Source organism: Hipposideros armiger, unplaced genomic scaffold, assembly GCF_001890085.2.
Source record: "Hipposideros armiger isolate ML-2016 unplaced genomic scaffold, ASM189008v1 scaffold_306, whole genome shotgun sequence".
Taxonomy (NCBI): domain Eukaryota; kingdom Metazoa; phylum Chordata; class Mammalia; order Chiroptera; family Hipposideridae; genus Hipposideros; species Hipposideros armiger.
Window position 1 is genome coordinate 936,804 of NW_017731656.1, and position 22,108 is coordinate 958,911.

General features: G+C 34.7%; 1 protein-coding gene across 3 annotated transcripts in view; it reads left to right on the top strand.

Annotated features, from left to right (window-relative positions):
* The window catches only part of DACH2 (dachshund family transcription factor 2), a 647,327-nt gene that overhangs the window by 611,057 nt on the left and 14,162 nt on the right, over positions 1-22,108 (top strand). For all 3 annotated transcript variants that reach the window (XM_019659904.1, XM_019659905.1, XM_019659903.1), the window contains 4 exons: positions 9,619-9,767; positions 9,892-10,039; positions 16,508-16,654; positions 18,549-18,614. In XM_019659904.1, the coding sequence (XP_019515449.1) occupies positions 9,619-9,767; positions 9,892-10,039; positions 16,508-16,654; positions 18,549-18,614 (510 nt within the window). The remainder of the gene's footprint in view (positions 1-9,618; positions 9,768-9,891; positions 10,040-16,507; positions 16,655-18,548; positions 18,615-22,108) is intronic.

Genomic DNA, 22,108 nt, shown 5'->3' on the forward strand with positions numbered 1-22,108 from the left:
TACTTGAAGCTGTGAAAATACATCAAATTAGGTATCATTTTGAAATGATTTTTAAAAAATTGTCAGGACTACTAGTTAAAGAGATATTGCTATAGGAATGAATATTAATCATCTTTAAATCTAGCAAAATTTGACTTTTATATAACCCAGTAGTTTGTCAAATTGTGATCTCCACACCTGTAACACCAACCATCAATTGGGCACTTAGAAATTCCAGTTGCCAAGCACTATCCTAGTCCTACTGAATCAGAAACGTTGGGAGTTGAGAATATTTTTTAAAAGAACTTCAGTACATTCTGACATATGATAAAATTTAAGAAACACTGCTGATAAGGTGCTGGATTAATAACTTGTTCCTTTGTACCTTGCACTCATCCTCTCCATTCATATATGTTAGCTAAGCCCTCACCCAAAAAGCAGTTATTTTAAAGTTAGCACCTGAATTGCCAGATCAGAGCAGTAAATTTATCTTCCTGATTTCAGCCGGACAAGACTGCACATTTCCTGGTAGGGAAGCAAAATGAGAAATCTGCTTGACAGCCTCTGCAGTCAGCCAGAAGACTGAACCCCTAAGAAGTTTAAAAGCAGGGTTATACTGGAACCCTGAGGCCATTTATAGATAAGCCAGGGTAACAAAACACTGTCACCTGAAACGGTCAGCTAATTGATGGAAATGTGTGTCCACCGTGTGCACCATCTTTCCTAAACACGTTGGCTCTTTAAAACATTGGCTCTTTCCCACTTTTAATTCCAGTGCCCACTCCTGCCTCTTGTTTGCCAGTTTCTGATGCAGACTGTTACATTATTACTCCCCACTCATTTAATGTTCTCTTCTCTGCTTTACCACCTTTTCCACCAGATAGCCAGGCTGGTTTTCTGGAGAAGAGACTTGTACCTGTCCCTAGCACACCTTCTTGCCTGCCTTGCAGTTTTTAGATCAAATTCTAGTTTCTATATGGAACTTATTTATATTCTGGATCCTCAGCCTTTTTCTGTTCCTAGACTCTAGAAAATATAGATTTAAAAAAAAAATCAGTCAACTTTGCTTTATCTTTATATAATAATACATGATCTCAAAGATGATGGGAAAGTATGTGTGGGAGCCAGAAAGATTTATGCTTTACTATTTTTCGCTCAAAGTACTAGGGTATGTAGACAAGTTCAATAAACATATAGTAGGAATGCTATGACAACTCAACTATTTTTCAAATTTTAAAATTTCAGTTTGTCACATTATCTGTAGACTATGGTAATCACTGATTTTATTGGAAAGGCTAATAGTTGACCAGAATCTCTTTACCTCCATCCCCTTTTTCTTCCTTCTTTCCAACATATACTTGTACAAAACTTTTAAAATTATATATTCATGTACAATCTTGTCTTTTTTTACTTATTTTTTATTAGTTTCAGGTGTATAAAACAATGTAATAGTTAGACATTTACACCCCTCCCAAAGTGATAACCCCCTCCCCCAATCTACTACCCCTCTGACATCATATATAGCTGTTCAAGTCCAATGACTCTATTACCTATTCAGTATTCTAAAGCCATATATATATATATATATATATATATATATATATATATATATATATATATATATATATATATATATATATATGTCAAATTATATATATATATATATATATATATACATATATAAAATTGACATTCAGTATTATTCCAATTTTGTCTTTTTTTTTAAGATTTTTATTGGGGAATTGGGGGGATGGGAACAGTGCTGGGGAATTGGGGAAAGGGGAACAGACAAGTTGCTGTCGTTTTGTTCTTCAATCTAGTTGTGGAGGATGTTGCTTCACTGGCCCAAGTTGGCACCATCATTGCGCTCTTCTCTGGCGAGGCAGATCAGTCGCCGGCTTCTGGACGGCCGCTCACTGCGGCTGCTGGCCACTCACGCTGGCTGCTGGCCACACACGGTAGCCCATGGCAATCCACTGCCACAGGGACTGCAGCCCACGCCGTCGCCGGCGACTCACGGCAGCCCAGCTCCAGGTTGAGCTGTTGTTCAGCATCTTAGCTGTGGAGGGCAGTGTCACTGGCCCTCATATGTGGGATCTGAACCGGGGCCCTCTGGCATCCCAAGCGAGTTCTTAACCATCGCGCCACTCGGCCGGTCCTAATTTTGTCTTTTTTAATAGAAAGAAATAATGGAATCAATCTGATGAATAGAAATCTTACCTCAAGCCTTATGATCACCAGTTTACATATCCAAAATCATTACAAGTGTTATGAACCCAGGATAATTAATATGCTAGGTACTGTGGAGACAGCAGTAAGAAAATGAAAAACAGAAAGGTTCCTGCTTTCATGGACAGTGTATTGTAGTGAGATGAAATATGTAACAAAAATAGTTAATAAGTAATTATATTGTATATTAAATGGTCATAAACTTTATAGGAAAAATGTAGGTTAAGGAGGTGGGAGTAGGGGTGCAGGTTGAAATGTTAAATTGATGTTCAGTACAGGTTTCCCTAATGAGGTTGACATTTGAGCAAAAAACTGAAGTTGGGGACTCAGAATTAAATGCATCAGAACTCTAAAACAAACCTTGTAAAATACTGTGTTAGTTCTAAATTATTGATTTAACCTTACTATCTTATTAAGCTTATTAAAGTCTCTAGTAAAAGTTCAGTACAGAAAGGGAGATACAGTTATCTGTCCATTCATTGAGATTTTCCTATGTAATCCCAGAACAGTGGTTGTCAACCAGTATGGACACTTGGGCCAGATAATTCTTTTGGGGGGATGGAAGTGGGGACACCCCAAGCCTCTGCCACTATATGCCAGTAGCACCCCACACATACCTCTTCAGTTTTGACAGTTGAAATTGTCACCACCAGCCATTGTCAAATATCCTCTATGCTGCAAAATTGCCCCCAGTTGAGAACCACTGATCTTGACTGAAGAAGTCTTCTCAGTCCTTTGATAACTGAGAAAACCTTTTTTAGGAGAAGCCAGGCTCCTCCAGTTATTACCTAGAAAAGGACCTTTCCAAACATTGTTTCAGGAAGTGTTAGTGGATGCTTAGGTGGTCAAATATATTCTCCTCTCCCACTCCTGAAATTTTCAATTACCATTTATTTAGCAAACACTTATATTGCATTTACTTTGGGTCAGGCATCTATGAATTTTGCAAATAGTAGCTCATTAATCTTTATAACAACCCTATGAGATTTGGTATTATTATTATTGTCCTAACTTTACAGATGAGGACATTGAGGCACAGAAAGATTACTTAACTATCTCAGAGGCTTGCAAATCCTAGAGCAGGGTTTCAAACCTAGGCAGTCTGGCTCTAGCATCCTTTGCTCTTCATCACTATGCTCTCAACTGCCTAAGTTAACATGCAGCATATGTTAATATTTATTATTAGCATTTTAAAGACTGAGATGTTCGACTTGAATATATTAACAAACTAAAAAGGAAAACAAAACAGTATGCCCAGTGAAATTTGAATTTTAGTAAACAAAGAATGATTTTTAGTATAAGGATGTACCATGGAGTCTTTTGGACATATGTTAAAAATTCATTTGCTGTGTGAAATTCAAATTTCACTGGGCATCCTGTAATTTATCTGGCAACCTTTGCTTTAAGGAAAAGTATGTAATATTGTTTAACCCAGTTTTTTTCAACACTAGTTTGAGAAAGGAACCTTTTCTTGTTGGCACATTTCATACCCTGGGGAAGTCTCATGGGACTACATTCTAAGGACAGTGGGAACAGTTTTCAGCTAGATTAGTTTAGAGTGCTTACTCCAGACCACAGTGATCTCTGCTTTGAGCTCCAAGAGATACTTAATAATCTATGCCACATGATTTCACACTTAATTGTCCACTTCTGTAACTTGTTGACTTTTTTCTGAAATAATGTGTCATCTCCTAAGGATAGAGAACAAAACAGGGCCATAATTTGTTTTTGAAGTATACTCTCTCACTTTCTCAGGTTGGTGACCTTTCATTTCTTTGCTATGCAGTAGCTTTCCCTTTGCATTTATCAGCATTATTTTGTCTCCCTAAAGAAATGTAACAATTTGGGGATCAAATTTTTCTTTTCCACATTTGGTGATGGTGATACTTGAGTCATTGTTCAACTCATATCATGAACAGTTTCTTATATTCGTGCGGGTCAGATCAATACACAGCTGTTGTCATTTTGCTATTGTTCTCGTTCCTCAGTTTGGAAGAGGTAAGCACGTGTCTTCCTTGTGCCAAATGCAATCCTGATGACACCAAAGAAAGAGTGTCCCTTGGGCTAGCTGTATTTGGGGGACAGCTCTCAAATTCAAATAATGAACTATAATTTATTTGTTAAAGAATAAAAACTAATGATCTGGTTGGTGGCTGCGTTTTTCCACTGCTGAGTGAGTCAGCTGCGTTCAGTTTGTATTTCTGTATCACAATCCTGAAAATCCAGAAAAAGTGGTAAAATAAGCACTGTAGTCATATACAAAGTCTCTAGGCAGGCTTGGTTTTAATTTTTAGGGGAAGTTTTCCATTCTGAGGATTTACCATATGCTTATTTATTTTTTCTACAAATAAAGTTCTTGTAAAATTTTATATCTATTCATCTGGACTCTCAGCAAGAAAGTAAAATTAAGAACTTATTTTCTAAATGGATTCCCAAGTGCTATTACAAAGTATGGTAGGTTTAACAAACAGGCTCAATAAAAGCAGTCTCCGCTTTGCTACAATAAATGAAGTGGTTGCATGTCCTCAGCTAGATAGCAGCTGCCCTATCTTTATCTTTTACTTTATGCCATTGTGTCATATGTGTTGGTAAGGATTTTAATATATACATTTCAAGCATGAGCTTTTTAAATCAAAATGCTTTCTCCCTGGTTTACAAAGAAGTGCTCTTCTTCTACTGACAAGCTATGTTTCTAGTCTAGTACTTGCCTATATTCAATTTCATTGCCAATTAAAATTTCTCAAGCCTACCTAATAAATTCTACCATAAAAGTGCATTTATTTAAACTCTGAGCAAAATGTAGATGTCATTCAGATGTGAAGACCTATTACAAGATTGGAATAGATTTCTAATGCATTTATCATTCATTTTTGAAGAATGTGATTTAAATTTTTTTTTAAAGATTTTTATTGGGTAATTGGGGGGTTGTTAAATTTTTAAAAAATGACAAATGGTTTGACAGTTTACACTCACATACACCAAAACATAATACACTTCAACTAGTTTGGGGCTATTATGGACCTTAACATGCAATGTGACCTTGGTCTGAAAAAGCAAGTTTGGTTAGCACAGAAACTTAATCATAAGAAGTCATAAGTAGAATCCTTCTTCTTTACTGCCCTTTTCTAGGACTAGGAAATTTATTGCTTGTGGGACAGGTAGGATATGAACAATGGGCCAAATAGAGTCCAGGGTTATCTCATCTGTGTGAAAACTGCTGTTGAAAATCGATGTGACCTCTGCTACACTGTCATCCCAATTCCCACCCTGTGTGTCCTATTTGTCTTTTAGTAGAAGCTTAGATCTGTGTGCTGTCTCTATGTGTCTCTCTTGGGCCAGATTATCAAAATGAATCATTGCCTGCATACCTCTTATATTTCTATTTATTTTCCTGGTGTTGACTAGGTCTGATGAAATATGATTCTTTTTGCATTTGATCCTCACTGCAGCAAGCAGCACCTAATTCAGCTGTGTCTATCTCTTTAAAGAAGAGTAATACTATTTTGAAAGTTCAATCTACTGTACAGCAACATTACAAACCATAGACCATGCAACCTGTCTTCATAGTCAATAGTAATTTTCCTTGCAGCCAATTTAATAGCGTTTCTTTCATCTCCAAATAGAAAACTTCTGACAATTTTAATGTAGTTATAATTTTGTTTTATGCATACTGAATGTATTGCTTTCTTTTTATAGGTACCTTGTTTGTAGAATACCCCTCAGACTCTTACCACTGAGGTTACATGTGTGTACAGAGTGATACAAAACAAGGAATCCATTAATTTTAAGAGCTCTTCCCCTGATACAAAATATTTATTCAGGGGAAACATTACATTATCAATGAATCAGCAGGAAGTCAATGTTCTAACTTTGTAGCCATTCATTTTTATAAAACTATATCTTCTAGGCTACATAAGTTTTTACTTTTAAGATTTGTAAACATCAATTAAAAGGAGTAGAACCTCCTCAGTTATTATTAATATTGATAGATCATTATAAATTCATTCTACCCACTTAATACACCCATGTGCAGAAGACAAAATACTAGCTAAATGCAGACTTCATACAATAAAAATAAAACATAATATTGTTTGGTTAGTTGTTGAAAAATGCACTCTAGAAATGTTAGAGCTGTTGCCAAACACATACTTTAGAATGTATTTTTTGAATGTAATATTTCAAATGTTCAAAACTTCTAGTTCATGTAGATAACAGAACTTAAAGTAATGTGCTCATTTCCTCTGGAATACTTCACCTCCTCCAAAACTGCCACTGACAAGAAAGAAAAGGGAGAGAGAGAAGAGAGAAGGAGAGAGGGAGAAATGTTCTGTAAGAGGTTAGGGTTAATTTTACAAGAGATTTGTAGGAAACACATGATGAAGATATTTTTAAGTTTTACTAAAAGAACATTCCTGAGAATATGTTCATTATAGATAGCTTCCTGTACTACAAGAAAATTAACAGGCTAGTTTATGTATTTTATTGAATTATTTCAGACTAAACAAATATTCTTTATAACATTTTGGATTCAAATAATGTAAAGATTTAGTGAAAATAATCAGTGAAAATAATTTTTAATCTCTAAAAATAATTGTTTAGCATTTTTTATCCTTAGAGGCCTTGGAAAATAAAAAATTGTAAAGGTGATCTATACTAACAACATCTTATTTAGAGATAATGCTATTCCATCTCACAGAAGGGTCCCACAATTCTATGCCACAACTTCCAACACAAGAAATCCCACAGAAAACCATGAGGACCATGAAATCAGTGGAGTTCAAGTCACTGCGCGCTACATATGAGGTCTGACAATTAAGTTCACAAACTTGTTGCAGCAATGTTGCTAACCTTTTTTGATATCAGAGGGATTATGAATTTATATCGACTGGACAAACAGTTAACCAAGTTTGCTACAGTAAGTCCCCGACCTACGAACATTTAAGTTGCGAACTTTCACAGATATGAACAGACCTCGCATTACGAACATTGAAAATGAAAACAAATCGCAGAAGTAGTTTACATGTCTGCCAGACATTGTCAGAGATGTGGTGCTGTGTGCTTATGTACAGTGCAATAGTGTACACTAGTACAGTGTCCAATCAGAGCCTAGGATGTCTGGAAGTAAGAGGAAAAGCAGTGGTGATGTGGTGGGGACTGCTAAGAAGCGCAAAGACTCTCTTTGTCAGACTTATGATTGAATCCGACTTACGGACAACGTTCTCCCGGAATAGAAATCATTTATAAGTCAGAGACTTATTGTATTTGGAAGTGCTAAAAAGGCTGTGTGAAATAGTTAGATGACCTGAACTTTTCTGCAACAATTCATGGCTCTTGCATCAAAACAATGCACCAGCTCACAAGGCACTGTCTGTGAGGTAGTTTTTAGCCAGTAAACAAATAACTGTATTGGAACACCCTCCCTACTCACCTGATCTGGTCCCCAGTGACTTCTTTCTTTACCCAAAGGTAAGGGAATTGAAAGGAAGACATTTTGATGACATTCAGGACATCAAGGGTAATATGACAGCTCTGATGGCCATTCCAGAAAAAGAGTTCCAAAATTGCTTTGAAGGGTGGACTAGGTGCTGGCATCGGTGCATAGCTTCCCAAGGGGATTACTTCTAAGGTGACCATAGTAATATTCAGTAATGAGGTATACAGCACTTTTTCTAGGATGGGTTTAATATCCTAATTGTCCGACCTCAAATATAGGATGCTTTCAATTGAAAAATGAGGTCTAACTGTATGACAGATCCATATTCCTATCCCTGCAGGAACCATACCCAATAGCGAGATTTTTGTTTCCAAACCATGTGAAAACTTTTTAGGTCTTGAATCAAGCCTAGTGTTTTTGTTTGTTTTGTTTGGTTCTGTTTTGTTTTTCTTGACTTAGTCTCATAACATATGGAGTCACTAAAAATTTTTCTGACCAGAGAGAATCATATTTTTCAAACTTTCTTTGTGGCCGCTTACTAAAATAAAGAGACTGTGGTGAGTAGAGTAATTTTGTTGGCGCTACTCTGATTCACCCCATGATGCAGTGCTATTGAAGCCATTTAAGAATACCAGGGTTTGGCTACATTCCAAGAGTACCTCTTAGTAGCAGTTTGTTTTTACATATGTCAAAAATGCCCCAATTCCTAATTGCAGGGGAAACTTTGCTATCTGGTTCATAATACATCTCAAATAAAAGATTTTCAACCAGAATTCAAGTAAATTGCCAAGTTGTTAGCTTCTCAAAGTTAAGAGGAGAGTCCTTTTGTAATTAGATATATCTGTCCAAAAGAAACGTGAAGCATCTTACTAGACAAAAATTCTGTTTGTGTCTGTTTATCTGAAGCTAAGAGAGAATCCCATTAAAGAGAATGTAAGAGACTATAATATAAAAATAAAAGGAGAAAAAGATACAACTTGTGTTTTTACAACACAAGTGATATTTTTCCATTAGGAACATCATTTAAAATGTAACACTAGAATCAATCCAAATGCCCATCAGCTAGTGAATGATGAAATGAAAAGGAATATATCCATGCAATGGAATACTTTTTCAGCAACAAAGAAGAAACTGCTGATACATGTCACAATATGGATGAACCTCAAAAAGTTTTTGCCAAGTATAAGAAGCCATTCACAAAAGACCATACATTGTATAATTCTATTTATTTAAAATATCCACAAAAGGCGATCATATAGAGGCAGAAAGTAGATTAATGGTTGCTAGAAGTCAGGGTTGGAAAAGAAGATTAACCGTAAATGAGCATAACAGGTATCTTGCGGTTATTGAGATGTTCTAAAATAGATTTGTGGTGATGGTTGCACAGCTCTGTAAATTTGCTAAAAATCATTGAAGGATACATTTAAAATAGGTGAATTTATTATATTTAAATTATGTGCCAATAAAATTATTATGAAGTATCGAGAGAGATAGGTATAGATACAGAAATTTAAAGAGAAAAAAAGCAGTTTATGATCTACCAGGAAGTTATATAATTATTTAATTTATAGGTATTCATAAATATAGTATCTTAAATTTGTTTCTCCAAATTTCATGCCTCTTTAGCAGTAAATGTTGCTTTATTTTCTCTGATTCTTCTTAAATTCAATTTATTGGGGGTAACATTGGTTAATAAGATTATATAAGTTTCAAGTGGACAGTTCTATAATACATCATATGTGTATTGAATTGTGTGCTCACCACCCAAAGTTTAGTCTCCTTTCATCACTGATTCCTTACTGAGACTTTTATTTTGAGAAATTATAAGCAGCTTGAGAATAGATATGACTTCCAATTAGAATTTTCATCATTTAGTTTTAGAAACAAGTATTTATAGATTAGAGGTGAAAGAAACATACTGAAAATTTTGAACTGTCAATTTGTGAACCTGCTGATGTTAACTTTGTTTTTTGCAGAAGAGGTACCAGTTCAAATCCCAATGATGAAGTCACCATTGGACAAGATCCAACTGACTCCTGCGCAGGCATTGCCTCCTGGATTCCCTGGACCATTCATTTTTGCTGATAGTCTGTCCTCCGTGGAAACTCTGTTGACCAACATTCAGGTCAACAATATTTCTATAAACAAAATAAATGTAATACAAGACATTAGCACCTACATAAATTATGTCATATTTGAAAACTAAAACAGATAAGATGAACTGCATGCCATTTGCTGTACTTTGACAGGGTTTACTGAAAGTGGCTTTGGATAATGCTCGCATCCAGGAGAAGCAGATTCAACAAGAAAAAAAGGAACTGCGAATGGAACTCTATAGAGAGAGAGAAATTAGAGAAAACCTTGAAAGACAACTTGCAATTGAGCTTCAAAGCAGAAGTAAGTTTAACAAGTTCAGTTATGGAGTGAATGTTGTGTTGGTGATATTTTTAATAGTAATAGAAATACTCTCAGGAGTAGCTTGGAAATGCTGAGAACAAATGGCAAGCTAAGAATCGAATACTGTGTGTAACCCACAGGTAAGATATTTATACTAATTATCATAATAAAAATAATGAATTAGATCTGCACTTCATTCCAGTTGCAGATTTGGAAACATGAATATTTTTAGCATTCTCACAGCTACACAAAGTACATCTGGATATAGATAATCTAACAAATCCTTATGTATGAAATGCTTACTGTTTGCCAAGAACAGTGCTAGATTCTGGGGTGATAAGATAAATATTAATAAAACTCAGTCCCTGCCCTTAAGAGATTTACATTTTAAAGGGCTAGCACAACCAGCCAGTTAATTTCAAGACAAAGTAGCAGGAGCGATGATGCACAGTATATATTGTTACACAGAAAGGGAGTAGCTAGTTCACCTTGGTGAGGATGAGTGCATGGGTGGTTGAGGAAGGCTTCCTGATCATGACACTGACCCAGAACCTTGAAGATTCAGTAGGTTAAGAAAGGTCATAAGACTACCTGAGTTATTTGGACATTCTTGACAGAGACATCAGTGAGCATAAGCATAGAAGCAAGAAGCCTCATTCGTGGGCAACTATATACAGTATGTTATTAGAGTGGATATGAGTTTTAGGAAGCAAATGGTAGGAGATGATGCAGAAAGACGGAGATAGAAGCTAAATTATGAAGGATATTTTTAGCCATGTATAAGGTAAGCTTGGACTGTGTCCTGCAGTTTATGGGAAGTATTAAAAGATAATCAGGGGATGATCTGGTCTGATTTCAGTTGGATAGAGCACTCCAGTGTTGTGAATAGGTTAGAGGGGGCTTGGAGTAAGACTAGGAACAAGGAAACTGTGTAGGTGATTGCTCTCATCCAGGCAATGGTGATAAGAACTGAATTATGTTAGCATAGGTAGGGATGGAAACAAAAGAGAGAGAATGGAGAAATATTGTTCACAAATAGAATGAACTTCCCAACTATGGGTAGACATTAGATTATCTACAGATATGGATAATGAGACCAGTTTATATCAAAATCAGAGAAAGTTAAAACCTTCACTTTAGCCAATAATTTCCACCTGTTTCTTATATTTACCATAAAATACTAAACAGCAGCCAAAGTGACTATTTTGAGTTTCAGCTGTTTTCACTGCACTGCTTAGTCTTGTAAGGATGGATTACAAAGCAAAAATTAAGTAAAGGAGTTAGAGTGGGAAGGAGAGGCAAAGAAAGGAGAGAAAATCCACAACCGAGGTAATGCCTCCCTAAACAAGGAAGAATGACTATAGTTGAGTTAAACCCACTAACTTTATAGTATTCCAAAGTATTATAGCATATTATATTCTGAAATTTGTGTGTAGTAAATTAAAATTTACTGTATATTTTTATTAGTTTCAGGTGTACAAAAAAATGTAATAGTTAGACATTTACACCCCTCACCAAGTGATAACCCTCTTCCCCCAATCTATTACCCCTCTGACATTGTATATAGGTGTTACAATTCCATTGACTCTATTCCCTATGTGGTACTCCACATCCTGTGACCATATGTGTGTGTGTGTGTGTGTGTATATATATATATATATATATATATATATATATATTATTCAGCTTCAGCTTCAGGTGTACAGCACAGCGGTCAGGCATCTACACCGTCCATGAAGTGGTCTCCCTAATAAGACAAGTGCCCATATATTTTTTGTAGGACCTGGGAATCATTGGTCCAGTTCAAAATGGAAAATTGGTCATTGCATTTAAAAAGAATTAAATCTCTTCTTATCTTGCCAAAGCCAATGAATACTACTAAGCAAAGGCTAAATTTTCTTTTTAAAGTTTGGAGAAATTAGTTTATTTCTGGTTTTTGGTATTCAAGATAGATAAGAGAACCCTTCCCCTGGTCTAGACTACGCCCACTGGATTCTAGACCCTCCATTTTTACCTCAAGTCTCTTCCATCCCAGAGGTGGGCCCTACCCCCAGCTTTGGTGAAAAGGAGGGGCCCCCTACATGTGCTTTGCTCTGCCTAATATACACTTGGTTTGCAGTTGGGAGGGCAGCGGCAGAAGTGGTATGATGGAAGTATGTGTGGAGATGAAAAATACACCTATATTTAAGAAAAGAAATAGGTAATTATGATTAGCATCATAAAAACACATTTCTTTCATAGGGAACATTTTTATACTAAAGAACCAACTAATCATTTGGTAAATATAACATTCTCAAATTGACTTATGAAAATCTGCTACATAAAGTTGGCTTCTTACTTTTAGGGATCTACTCATACTGATTTTTGTTTATTAACTTCTCATAGACTCTCAAGGTCTATCTTTATAATTGCTATCACATCTTTTGTCTTTTAAAAAGTTCTAGATACAGTTGATATAATATTGTATATATTATTAAATTTACTCTAAAATATTTATATTTAATATATTTAGCATTAAGATATAATAATAATACCACTACTACTACTATCCTTATTATCACTACTGCTACTAGTACTTCTACTGCTGCTGCTGCTACTACTACTAGCTAATGCATGTCAACTGTTTGCTACATGCTATGCACTGTTTTTAACATTTTACATCTAATGATTAACATAATTGTAGGAAACTGTTATCATTGATTTAGAGAAACTACTTCATCTCTATGAATCTCAGCATCATCATCTATTATGATAGTTGAACTGAAAGCTCACTTAAATTCCTTTCTAGTTTCCTAAATATCTAATATCCAGTACACCCAATCTTTTATGACAAAGGGTGAACTCTTTACCTGAAGTCATATAATTAGAAAGAAAAAGGGGGAAAATTGATATTATGGTATAAAGTAACATATTTCCAAGTATATAGAAACAATAGTAACAATATATTATATACTTATGTAAAGAACCTGTATAAAACTGTAAATATATATTAAGAATTCCTATGACTATCTCTTTTTCTCCAATTAAAGGAAGCACTGTTTCACACTCAAAGTACATACTCCCCCAAACTGTCTTTTTGTTTCTAACCAGAATGTTTTATTTGAATTAAACACAAATATACATACATAATACTATTATTTGTAGATTAAATACTTAGAATGATAGAGCTACGAGTACAAAAGAACTTGGAGGTCACTTGTCTTGGTCCTTGACCAACTGTATGGTCCCCAGGCTTTGAAACAACTACCTATGTGGTCTTTGGCCCTCAGATTAAGAAAATTACTAGCTGTGTAATCTTCCATAAATTACTTGACCTCTCAAGAGCTCAGTTTTCTCATCTTTAAAATGTAGATAATAGTATTTTCTTTGCTGACTCATTGTAAGGCTTAAGTGAGATTTAGACCCAGAAAAATGCTCAGTACATAGTAGGTCCTAAAATAAATGATATTTATTTATTTATATAATTTTGCATGTAATATGCTATGAAATTGTTTACAGTATATGGAATCATACATTTCAAGGGAATCAATATATAGAATATTTTTGAACCAATAATTTTACTGGAAGCAAAATTTTGTCTTATAAGGTCATTAAGTTATACATTAATTTGAATGAATTTCGATTTATGATTTAAATTGTGTGTTAAGTGCTTTATTTGAGGGTGATAATTAAGTATAATTACAATAATAAAATATTTTTATATTCAACCTTAATTATAGAAGGTTGAATATAAACACTTTCATCAGAAATAACAGAAACCATACATTCTCAGTGTCTTTGTTCCAAGATTTCCATTTTGTATTACCTTAGATATACCTCTGAATTTTTGTCTCAAATGAACATAAATTTGCCTGGTTATCTGCCTCTCTCTCTTCAAGTTGCTGAAGGTCATTGACATGAAAAAGACATTGAACTGTGAGATAAATAGAGTTCAAACTCAAATTAGCATCATATTCTGTTCAATCAAAGTATATTAATTTTATGTGAATACTTTTAACATTTAAAATGTCATATAATTTATTTTTTGGGTGGTGACATTTTTAAAATTATTTATTTATTTATTTATTTTTCAGTTATAGTTGACTGTAACTGAAAATTCAATATTTTATTAGTTTCAGGTGTACAGCATAGTTAGACATTTATATAATTTAGGTTGTGATCCCCCTAATTAGTCTAGTACCCAACTGGCACTATTTTGTACATACCAGTCACTAATGTTCCTTGAAAGTTTTTCTATTGTGATAATGTCAATACCTTAATTTTTTAAAACTGATTTAAGGAGAATGTAAAAGTTGGTCTGCTTAGAACCTTGTTATGAACCAATATATTGCTGGAACCCAATACTTCTATATGAGAAATTATCACAGATTTCAAGGTTTCAAAGTTTAGAAACAATCATACATTAGGCAGTTGAAGTTTCTAATTAAGGTATTGGAAACCGATAGTAATTTTAGACTGTAATAAAGAATAAAAAAAAAAACATTTATTTGAGCAAAAGGAGCCTCATCCCAGGAGACACAGATTCAGGTACTAGCAACTTAAGTTGTGTTCCACTGAGACAAAGGGGGAGGCACAATTTATACTGAACAGATCTGCCCAAGTTCTCAGTTAGATCCACTTTATGTACATGGGGCATTCAAATTGTGCAGTTCTGATTGGACGGGACAGGTCTCAGTCCCTTGGTAGAAAGAGGAAACCAGGGTTTCCCTGCAGCGATTGACTCAAGTGGTATAAACAAGCAAGGTACAGTAATACTTTGGTTTGCGAGCATAATTCGTTCTGGAAATGAATTAGTCGTATTGCAAGACATCACTTGTTTACCCAGTTAAAATATATTCGGTTGGTGCAAAAGTAAATGCGGTTTGTGTCATTACAAGTAAAGGCACAAACCGCAATTACTTTTGCACCACCGTAATAAAAATATTTGCTCGTCTAGCGGAACACTCGCAAAACAAGTTACTCGCAATCCAAGATTTTGTTGTATGGTGCAAGAAGCCTCTAGTTCAGTCTGAATTTCTTCCTGGTGTTGAGTGCGTGAAGAGTCCCTGTCAGCAAATGGCTACTAGGCTCCATAAAATTTGGGTTTTTAGCTGACCATATGGAGTCTATCTCAGCAGATAAATTCCTTTCTGGGGTTCACATCAAATCATTCTTTCTTCTCAGTGTCCACAATAGAAAGCCTTGAGAACTGAGGAATATTTTTTCTTTAGCTCTTCATTATATTTTCTGCTTACAAAAAAAAAATGTTGTGCTTTTACTGGTTGCTTAACATAACCATTGCTGAAAGATTCTCTTTAAAAATGGATGTATGGATAGATAGGTAGATGATAGATAGATAGATAGATAGATAGATAGATAGATAGATAGATAGATAGATACCCTTAAAATTTTTAACATCTCAGAGAAATAGACACTTTCGACTATAACTTTTAAAAGACATACCATGTTTTGCAACCCAGTAGATACGAGGTCAGACAATTAAGTTTGAGAACTCATCCTAGAAAAAGTGCTACATACTTCATTGCTGAATATCACTACCCTCACCTTTGACATACTCCCCTCGGGAAGCTATGCACTGACACCAGCACCTAGTCCACACTTCCAAGCAATTTTGGAACTCTTTCTGGAATGGCCATCAGAGCTGTCGCCGCATTACCCTTGATGTCCTGAATGTCATCAAAATGTCTTCGTTTCAATATTTCCTTTACCTTTGTGTAAAGGAAAAACTCATTGGAGGCCAGATCAGGTGAGTAGGGAGGGTGCACCAATACAGTTATTTGTTTACTGCCTTAAAACTCCCTCACAGACAGTGCCGTGTGAGCTGGTGCATTGTCGTGATGCAAGAGCCATGAATTGTTGGCAAAAAGTTCAGGTTGTTTTTGACTAACTTTTTCAGGCAGCCTTTTCAGCACTTCCAAATAGTAAACTTGGTTAACTGTTTGTCCAGTTGGTACAAATTCATAATGAATAACCTCTCTGATATCAAAAAACAGTTCACAACATCATTCCAACCAGTTCACGAACTTAATTGTCAGACCTCGTATATTGAATTTGTTTTTACATTTTGAAATATGAATAGAAATGTCTTGATGTAAGAATATATTCTTACATCATATAGTAAGAATATATTCTTAAGACATTTATAAACTATTTAATGATATCATTAAATGCAAGTCGTTAGTCAAAATATATAGAAAACAATTTTTCACCACTACTACCACCACCATACAAATGGGTGTGTATTATAGAGCATACACACTGGAAAGGTGAAAGCCAAAAGAAGTCGGTTGTATATTGAACTCTCTTTGGTTGAGCTAATGAAAATTGGAACCAAAAGAAGCTAATGATGTCCACTGATACATATATGTATCTCTGTGTATCAATATCTACGGTTTATAATCCATCAAAACTGGGATCCCTCTTTCATTGACCAAACCTTTGCAAACCTTTTACCTTTTCACATTTTAGCTACCATGCAAAAGCGCCTGAAGAAAGAGAAAAAAGCCAAGAGAAAACTGCAAGAAGCATTTGAATTTGAATCAAAGCGCAGGGAGCAAGTAGAGCAAGCACTTAAGCAAACCACTACTAATGACAGTGGCCTGAGGATGTTGAAAGGTAATGTCTGATTTGGACTTTGACTCTCAAGGTACATAAAGTGAAGCCTGATTTAAAAGGGAGGGAGGGAAGCAAAGGGGGAAGGAAGGTAGGAAAAGGCTTTGTGCAGAAATAATTAAAAATCAATTTGAGGCCAGTGATTTAGGTCATTAATTAAATCTGTCAAAATAATCCTTACTCTGGGAGATACAAACAGTTTTGGAATAACAGGAAATCCTGCTGACTTTTGCAGTAGAAAAAGTAATACTGATAACCTCCCTGCACCTAAAATGTAAGGGTTACAGATCCATTCATGTTCCAATATGCTAATGTTTGGTGTACTGTATTTTGATGAACTAAATGATGATGGTCCCATTAATGCAGATTGCATCAACATTGAGGATTTGAGGAGCACCTGGTTGGAAAAGAATGTTCTAAGTAAATCCCTGGAGTTCCTTTGAGAAAAGGTGCTTTGGTCATGAAATCTCTTAATTACAAAATTTTCTGATTCAAGTTTTAAGTGTGAAACCCTACAGCACTGTTTAATCTCACATAATATTCAGGTTCTTCTTTCACAGCACACTGACAGCTCATGTATTAACTGATACATGTGTATAACAAGGATGAGCCGAAGAATGTATACACACATGTACACATACCACATACACATACTCGTATATTACACACACATGAACTAAAAGGGAGTTGCTTCAGTTTCCTATACTAAAATGAATAAAGGCTTTTGTACAAATGTGCAACCATATTCTTTCCTTTCCAAAATTTCAATTCCCTTTTTACTGTGACTACCTTGGATCATTGTGTTCACAATCAATATATATACAGTCCTAGATTATTAGCTCCTGACAACTATGCCTCATTGAGACAAAGAAGAGAGAGGATAAAAAATAACACATTAATATTTCATACAATGGGACATCTTAGACAGTGTGAGCCAGCATCCTTGCTTATTCAAGGTCTTAAAAATCACATTTCTGACCAACAATGTGACAAATGTTCTGTGCAGTATTATTATTTAAGGCCCTGAACTTGTAATTTGAGGCAGTTTGACTTTTTTTAAACATATTTGAAATCCACACATAAGTGATCTCCACTCTAGCTCCAATGTTCTCTACTATAAAGGAAAGCAGCTGTTTCTACAGCATGACGGGTACCTTGTATTCAAATCATTTCCTTCTCACGTTAATCCTTGATGGTGTTGGTTGATACACTAGCATCTGTTATCACATTACCCAAGGGTGTCTTAGCAAATGCATATATACAGAAATGCCTATGTTAAGCTGTGCTTCATATATATGTATAACTTTTAGATAATCACGTTTCATATTTAAAATAGAAAAACATCCAACTCCTTGTGTCTTTTTCTTAAGTTTTTTTTTTCAAAACAGTTTATGTATCCCTTTGCCTTTAGAGTCTATACTACATAAAAACTACAATCCATACCCTGTGTTTTTGTGTTTCCCTGTGCTTAGCATAGAGATAATCTCATCATCTATTACATTTTACAAATGGAAAATACACCATATGGATGGGGCACTTACATTTATGCTATTGCATCCATCTTTTTCTTATTTCACAGTCAAGTCATGTTACCTGATAGTCTGTGGGGATTTTTATGGACAGATTATTTTCCTGAGATTTATCTCTAGAGAATGAAATGAATAAAGAAGCATTTACTATATACCTGGAAATATATGCCCAATTGTAGAATTCACCTACAGTTTATAATCCTCCCTCGTAACATAAAAAAATAAAAAGACATAAAAAAAAAATAAAACACCACACAAGATTCATGTTATCTACAGGACCAAAGTACTGGCTTACTGGTAATTTTCACTTTAAATAGAATCAGAAAAAAACAGGATTGTACCTTAATCTTGAATGTCACTTTTTTCAGATACTGGGATTCCAGATATTGAAATAGAAAACAGTGGGATTCCTCATGATAATACTGCTATGCAAGGTACAGTAAAGAGCAAACTTCTCTCTGTAACTGCTTAATATCTGATCCCTGGGGGTGAAGTGGGGGTGAGCTCCTGTGTTGACACTCTTCGTATAAGTAAAATAAATAGGTTTAACTCTTCTTACTTTCTGACAGAAGTCTGCACTGTTTTTTAAGAAATATATATATATATATATATATATATATATATATATGGACTGATAATTTTACACATACAACATGAGCAAATTTCTTTTATGTTTTTAACTGTTAAAAGGATGTACTTTTATATGTTAGTCATATTCTAAAAATGCATAAATGTGAATATAATTTGCGTTTTAGAAGTGCCCAATAATATGCTTTTAAAAATCTCACTACTATTTGTAAAAGCCACAGGTATGATAATCATAACCTATCAATATTTTTAAAATATTCTAACAACATTTTAATCAACTTTTAAATTCCAGTACTAAATTTAGATAACTTTAGAAATCACCTAAATATGGAAAAAATAGCATGACTTGTTTTTCATGATTTGCAGGATTCCCATAAATGCTTAGGTCATTTAAAATCTTTTTAAAATATTTAGTAGTAAGAAAATAGATAAAACAAATCAATACAGAGTCTCATTGGAGTATAAAAGCACATGAAAAATTTTGACCACTGGAGATTTTCCAGTGTGATTCTAATGCAGTTTTGTATGCACATTTATATTCACATTTATTGTGAAAAAAAATGTCTCATTCTAATAAGAAAAAAGGCATCTCCTTGAACAAATGATTTCCTAACTTTCAAAAAGGAAGACAACCATAAATATGTTACTTGCTGGAGATTTAAGTAATCAGTGTCTTTCCACTGTGTGATGAAAACAATAGCACTGGATATGACCAAAAGATCCATTTGAGTTCATCTGAGAGTCACCATTTTATGTGGCAGCTTCACAAAATCTAGCAACCCTCATTCCTGTAGTTTTGCATGTCATCTGTATGAAACCAGGAGTGTCAGAGCTCATGGATCTTCTGGCAATGTCTAGTTCTGCTCTAGCTGGCTAGACATAACTAATGCATTAACTAGGTACATTGCTCTTGTGAGCACATGCACATTTAGCTCATTCAATAAAGCTTTTGCTGTCTCTTACCCCACTTTTGCTTGCCTGCTTTCTCCCCTCCACTTAAAGGCTGTGTCTACAGGTGTGAGCAAAGCCAATTTGGATGGGACTCCACGTTTGTCCAATAAATTAACCACAGTGGAATTTATGAAGAAAGCCCCACTTGTGGGCTGCCACTAGTTGAGGTTCTCAACACACATCAGTGCCAAGGCAGGGTTGAATAATCCTGAAGGATTCATCCCTTCAGAATCTGTGACACACAAATATAGACCTGGTCTTTAAGGAGCATTTAGCTTGATTGTGTCTCTTCATTGAGTGGAATGTAAGGTCAGCTTTGTAACGGGAGGGGTTAAACCAAACATACTACCAGAGGGTTGTATCTATTTTTTTATTATTAAATTTATTGGGGTGACATTGGTTAACAAAATTGTACAGGTTTCAAGTGTACAATTCTATAATACATCATCTATATATTGCATTATGTGTTCACCACCCAGAGTCAGTTCTCCTTCCATCACCATATATTTGACCCCCTTTACCTTTTTCTGTTATCCCCCATCCCCCTTTACCCTCTGGTAACCACTACTATGCTTTAATACTATACACCCTATACTCATTGCTGTGTGTTTAATTTATATGATGCCTTTAGTTCACAGTAGTAACACCTTTCCCAACTCTGAGATAAATATTGGGTTGTCAGAAAAGTCATGACGTACTTTTTCCATGTTTTTCATTGCAAAAATGTGTCATGACTTTCCCAACAACCCAATACAAGCTTTTGAACTGTGCAAAAGTTACTTTATTTCCATGCAACAAACAACAGATATCTAATTCATGGGAGGTCAATTAGATGATATAAGCAAAAGGTAGATTCACTCTGCATTTGGTACAAATTTTTTATTTTAATGAAGCCTGCAAAAAATGGTTGTTGCATATTAACTAACTTGTGATTAAGGGAGGACACATTTAATATTTGTTTTTACTGAGCATAATTTGAATAAGTTCTACTGGATTTTGCTGGCTAAACATGAGAGAATTAGATATACCTTTAAAAGGATTGAGATGGAGCTTATCTTAAAGCTAGGGAATTAACTTATTTTTATTTCAAATTACAAATTAAATTGTCAACTATTTGTGGTTAATATTGTCAATATATGGAAAAATATAGTGGATTAGTAATTTCTTCTTGAACATCTGCCTTTTAGGTTACATTAAATAATATTCACGATAAGTGTGATAAAAATGGAAAAGTACATATTCTCACCTCACTTAGCACAGAATTTAAGCACCATAAGTTATAAAGTTCCGATCATCAGTTTATGGAAAACTAGAACGAATGCCTTGTGTTAATATGACAGCCGAATCACAATTTAATATCGAAAAGAAAATTTTTTTGAGCAAAAAGTGATTTATTCTACTAGCCAGGAGAATTGGTGCCTGAAAAGAGCATCAGAACTCTTAACAGATGTAGTTCAACAAATCAACCAATGCAAATAATTACCTGAAAATCCCAATAATGTCACTTATTATTTAAGATGCTCAGAATTGAAAGATTACTTTTATATGTATCTATGGACTTCAGAAAATGTACAATGCTTAGAAAACATAAAATGCAAGCTTAACCATTATTTTTCTATTATTCCTAATAATTTTGTGTATTACAGTTCTTTACTTTTGTGACTTATTTTAATACTCTCTTCATCTTCTCCACTTCTCTCAATTACCCATTTTTTTTAATTGGAAGAATATTTCCTAGCATTGTTTTTGAGGGTCAATTCATATATGCCAATTCATTACAATTTCCAAAACTCTCCATCACAGCAAACAATTCCAGCAAGAGTGAAGTCTTTTCTCTTCCTATTGTCAATTGCTCTCCTGGAAAGAAATCTCATTTACCCAGTGCTCTTCTTTTGAAATTCAGTTAGTTCCACTGTGACATTTCCTTAAGAGAGTTTAAAGAAGATTTGGAAGAATGTTGTTTGGCCATCCTGAAAATAAATGAAGTCATACACAGTTTATGGTAATTTCCACATGGATTTTAGTACAGACAAACTGCCCATATACTAGGATTCTTACATGTATTCAAAATCTATTAGGTTTAGTTATTTCATGTCTTTTATGCTTTGAATGTTATTTGATAGACAATACAATATATCATCCATAGACTACCTTCTGATAAAAGGATTTCTGTGTCCCCTATGTTTTAGCAGTCTATGTTAGCAACTCCTCCTGAATATTTTAAGGTGATCAAACAATGAGTACATACTCCTCTGATGGCTGTGTCCACTATTGCTGGAGGTGAAAGATTCGGTGGAGCATATACACTAATATCCTCCCACCCAGATTCCCATAACTCAGATTGGGGCCTGCAGGACAGCACATAAACCATCTTATCAACCAATCTCCA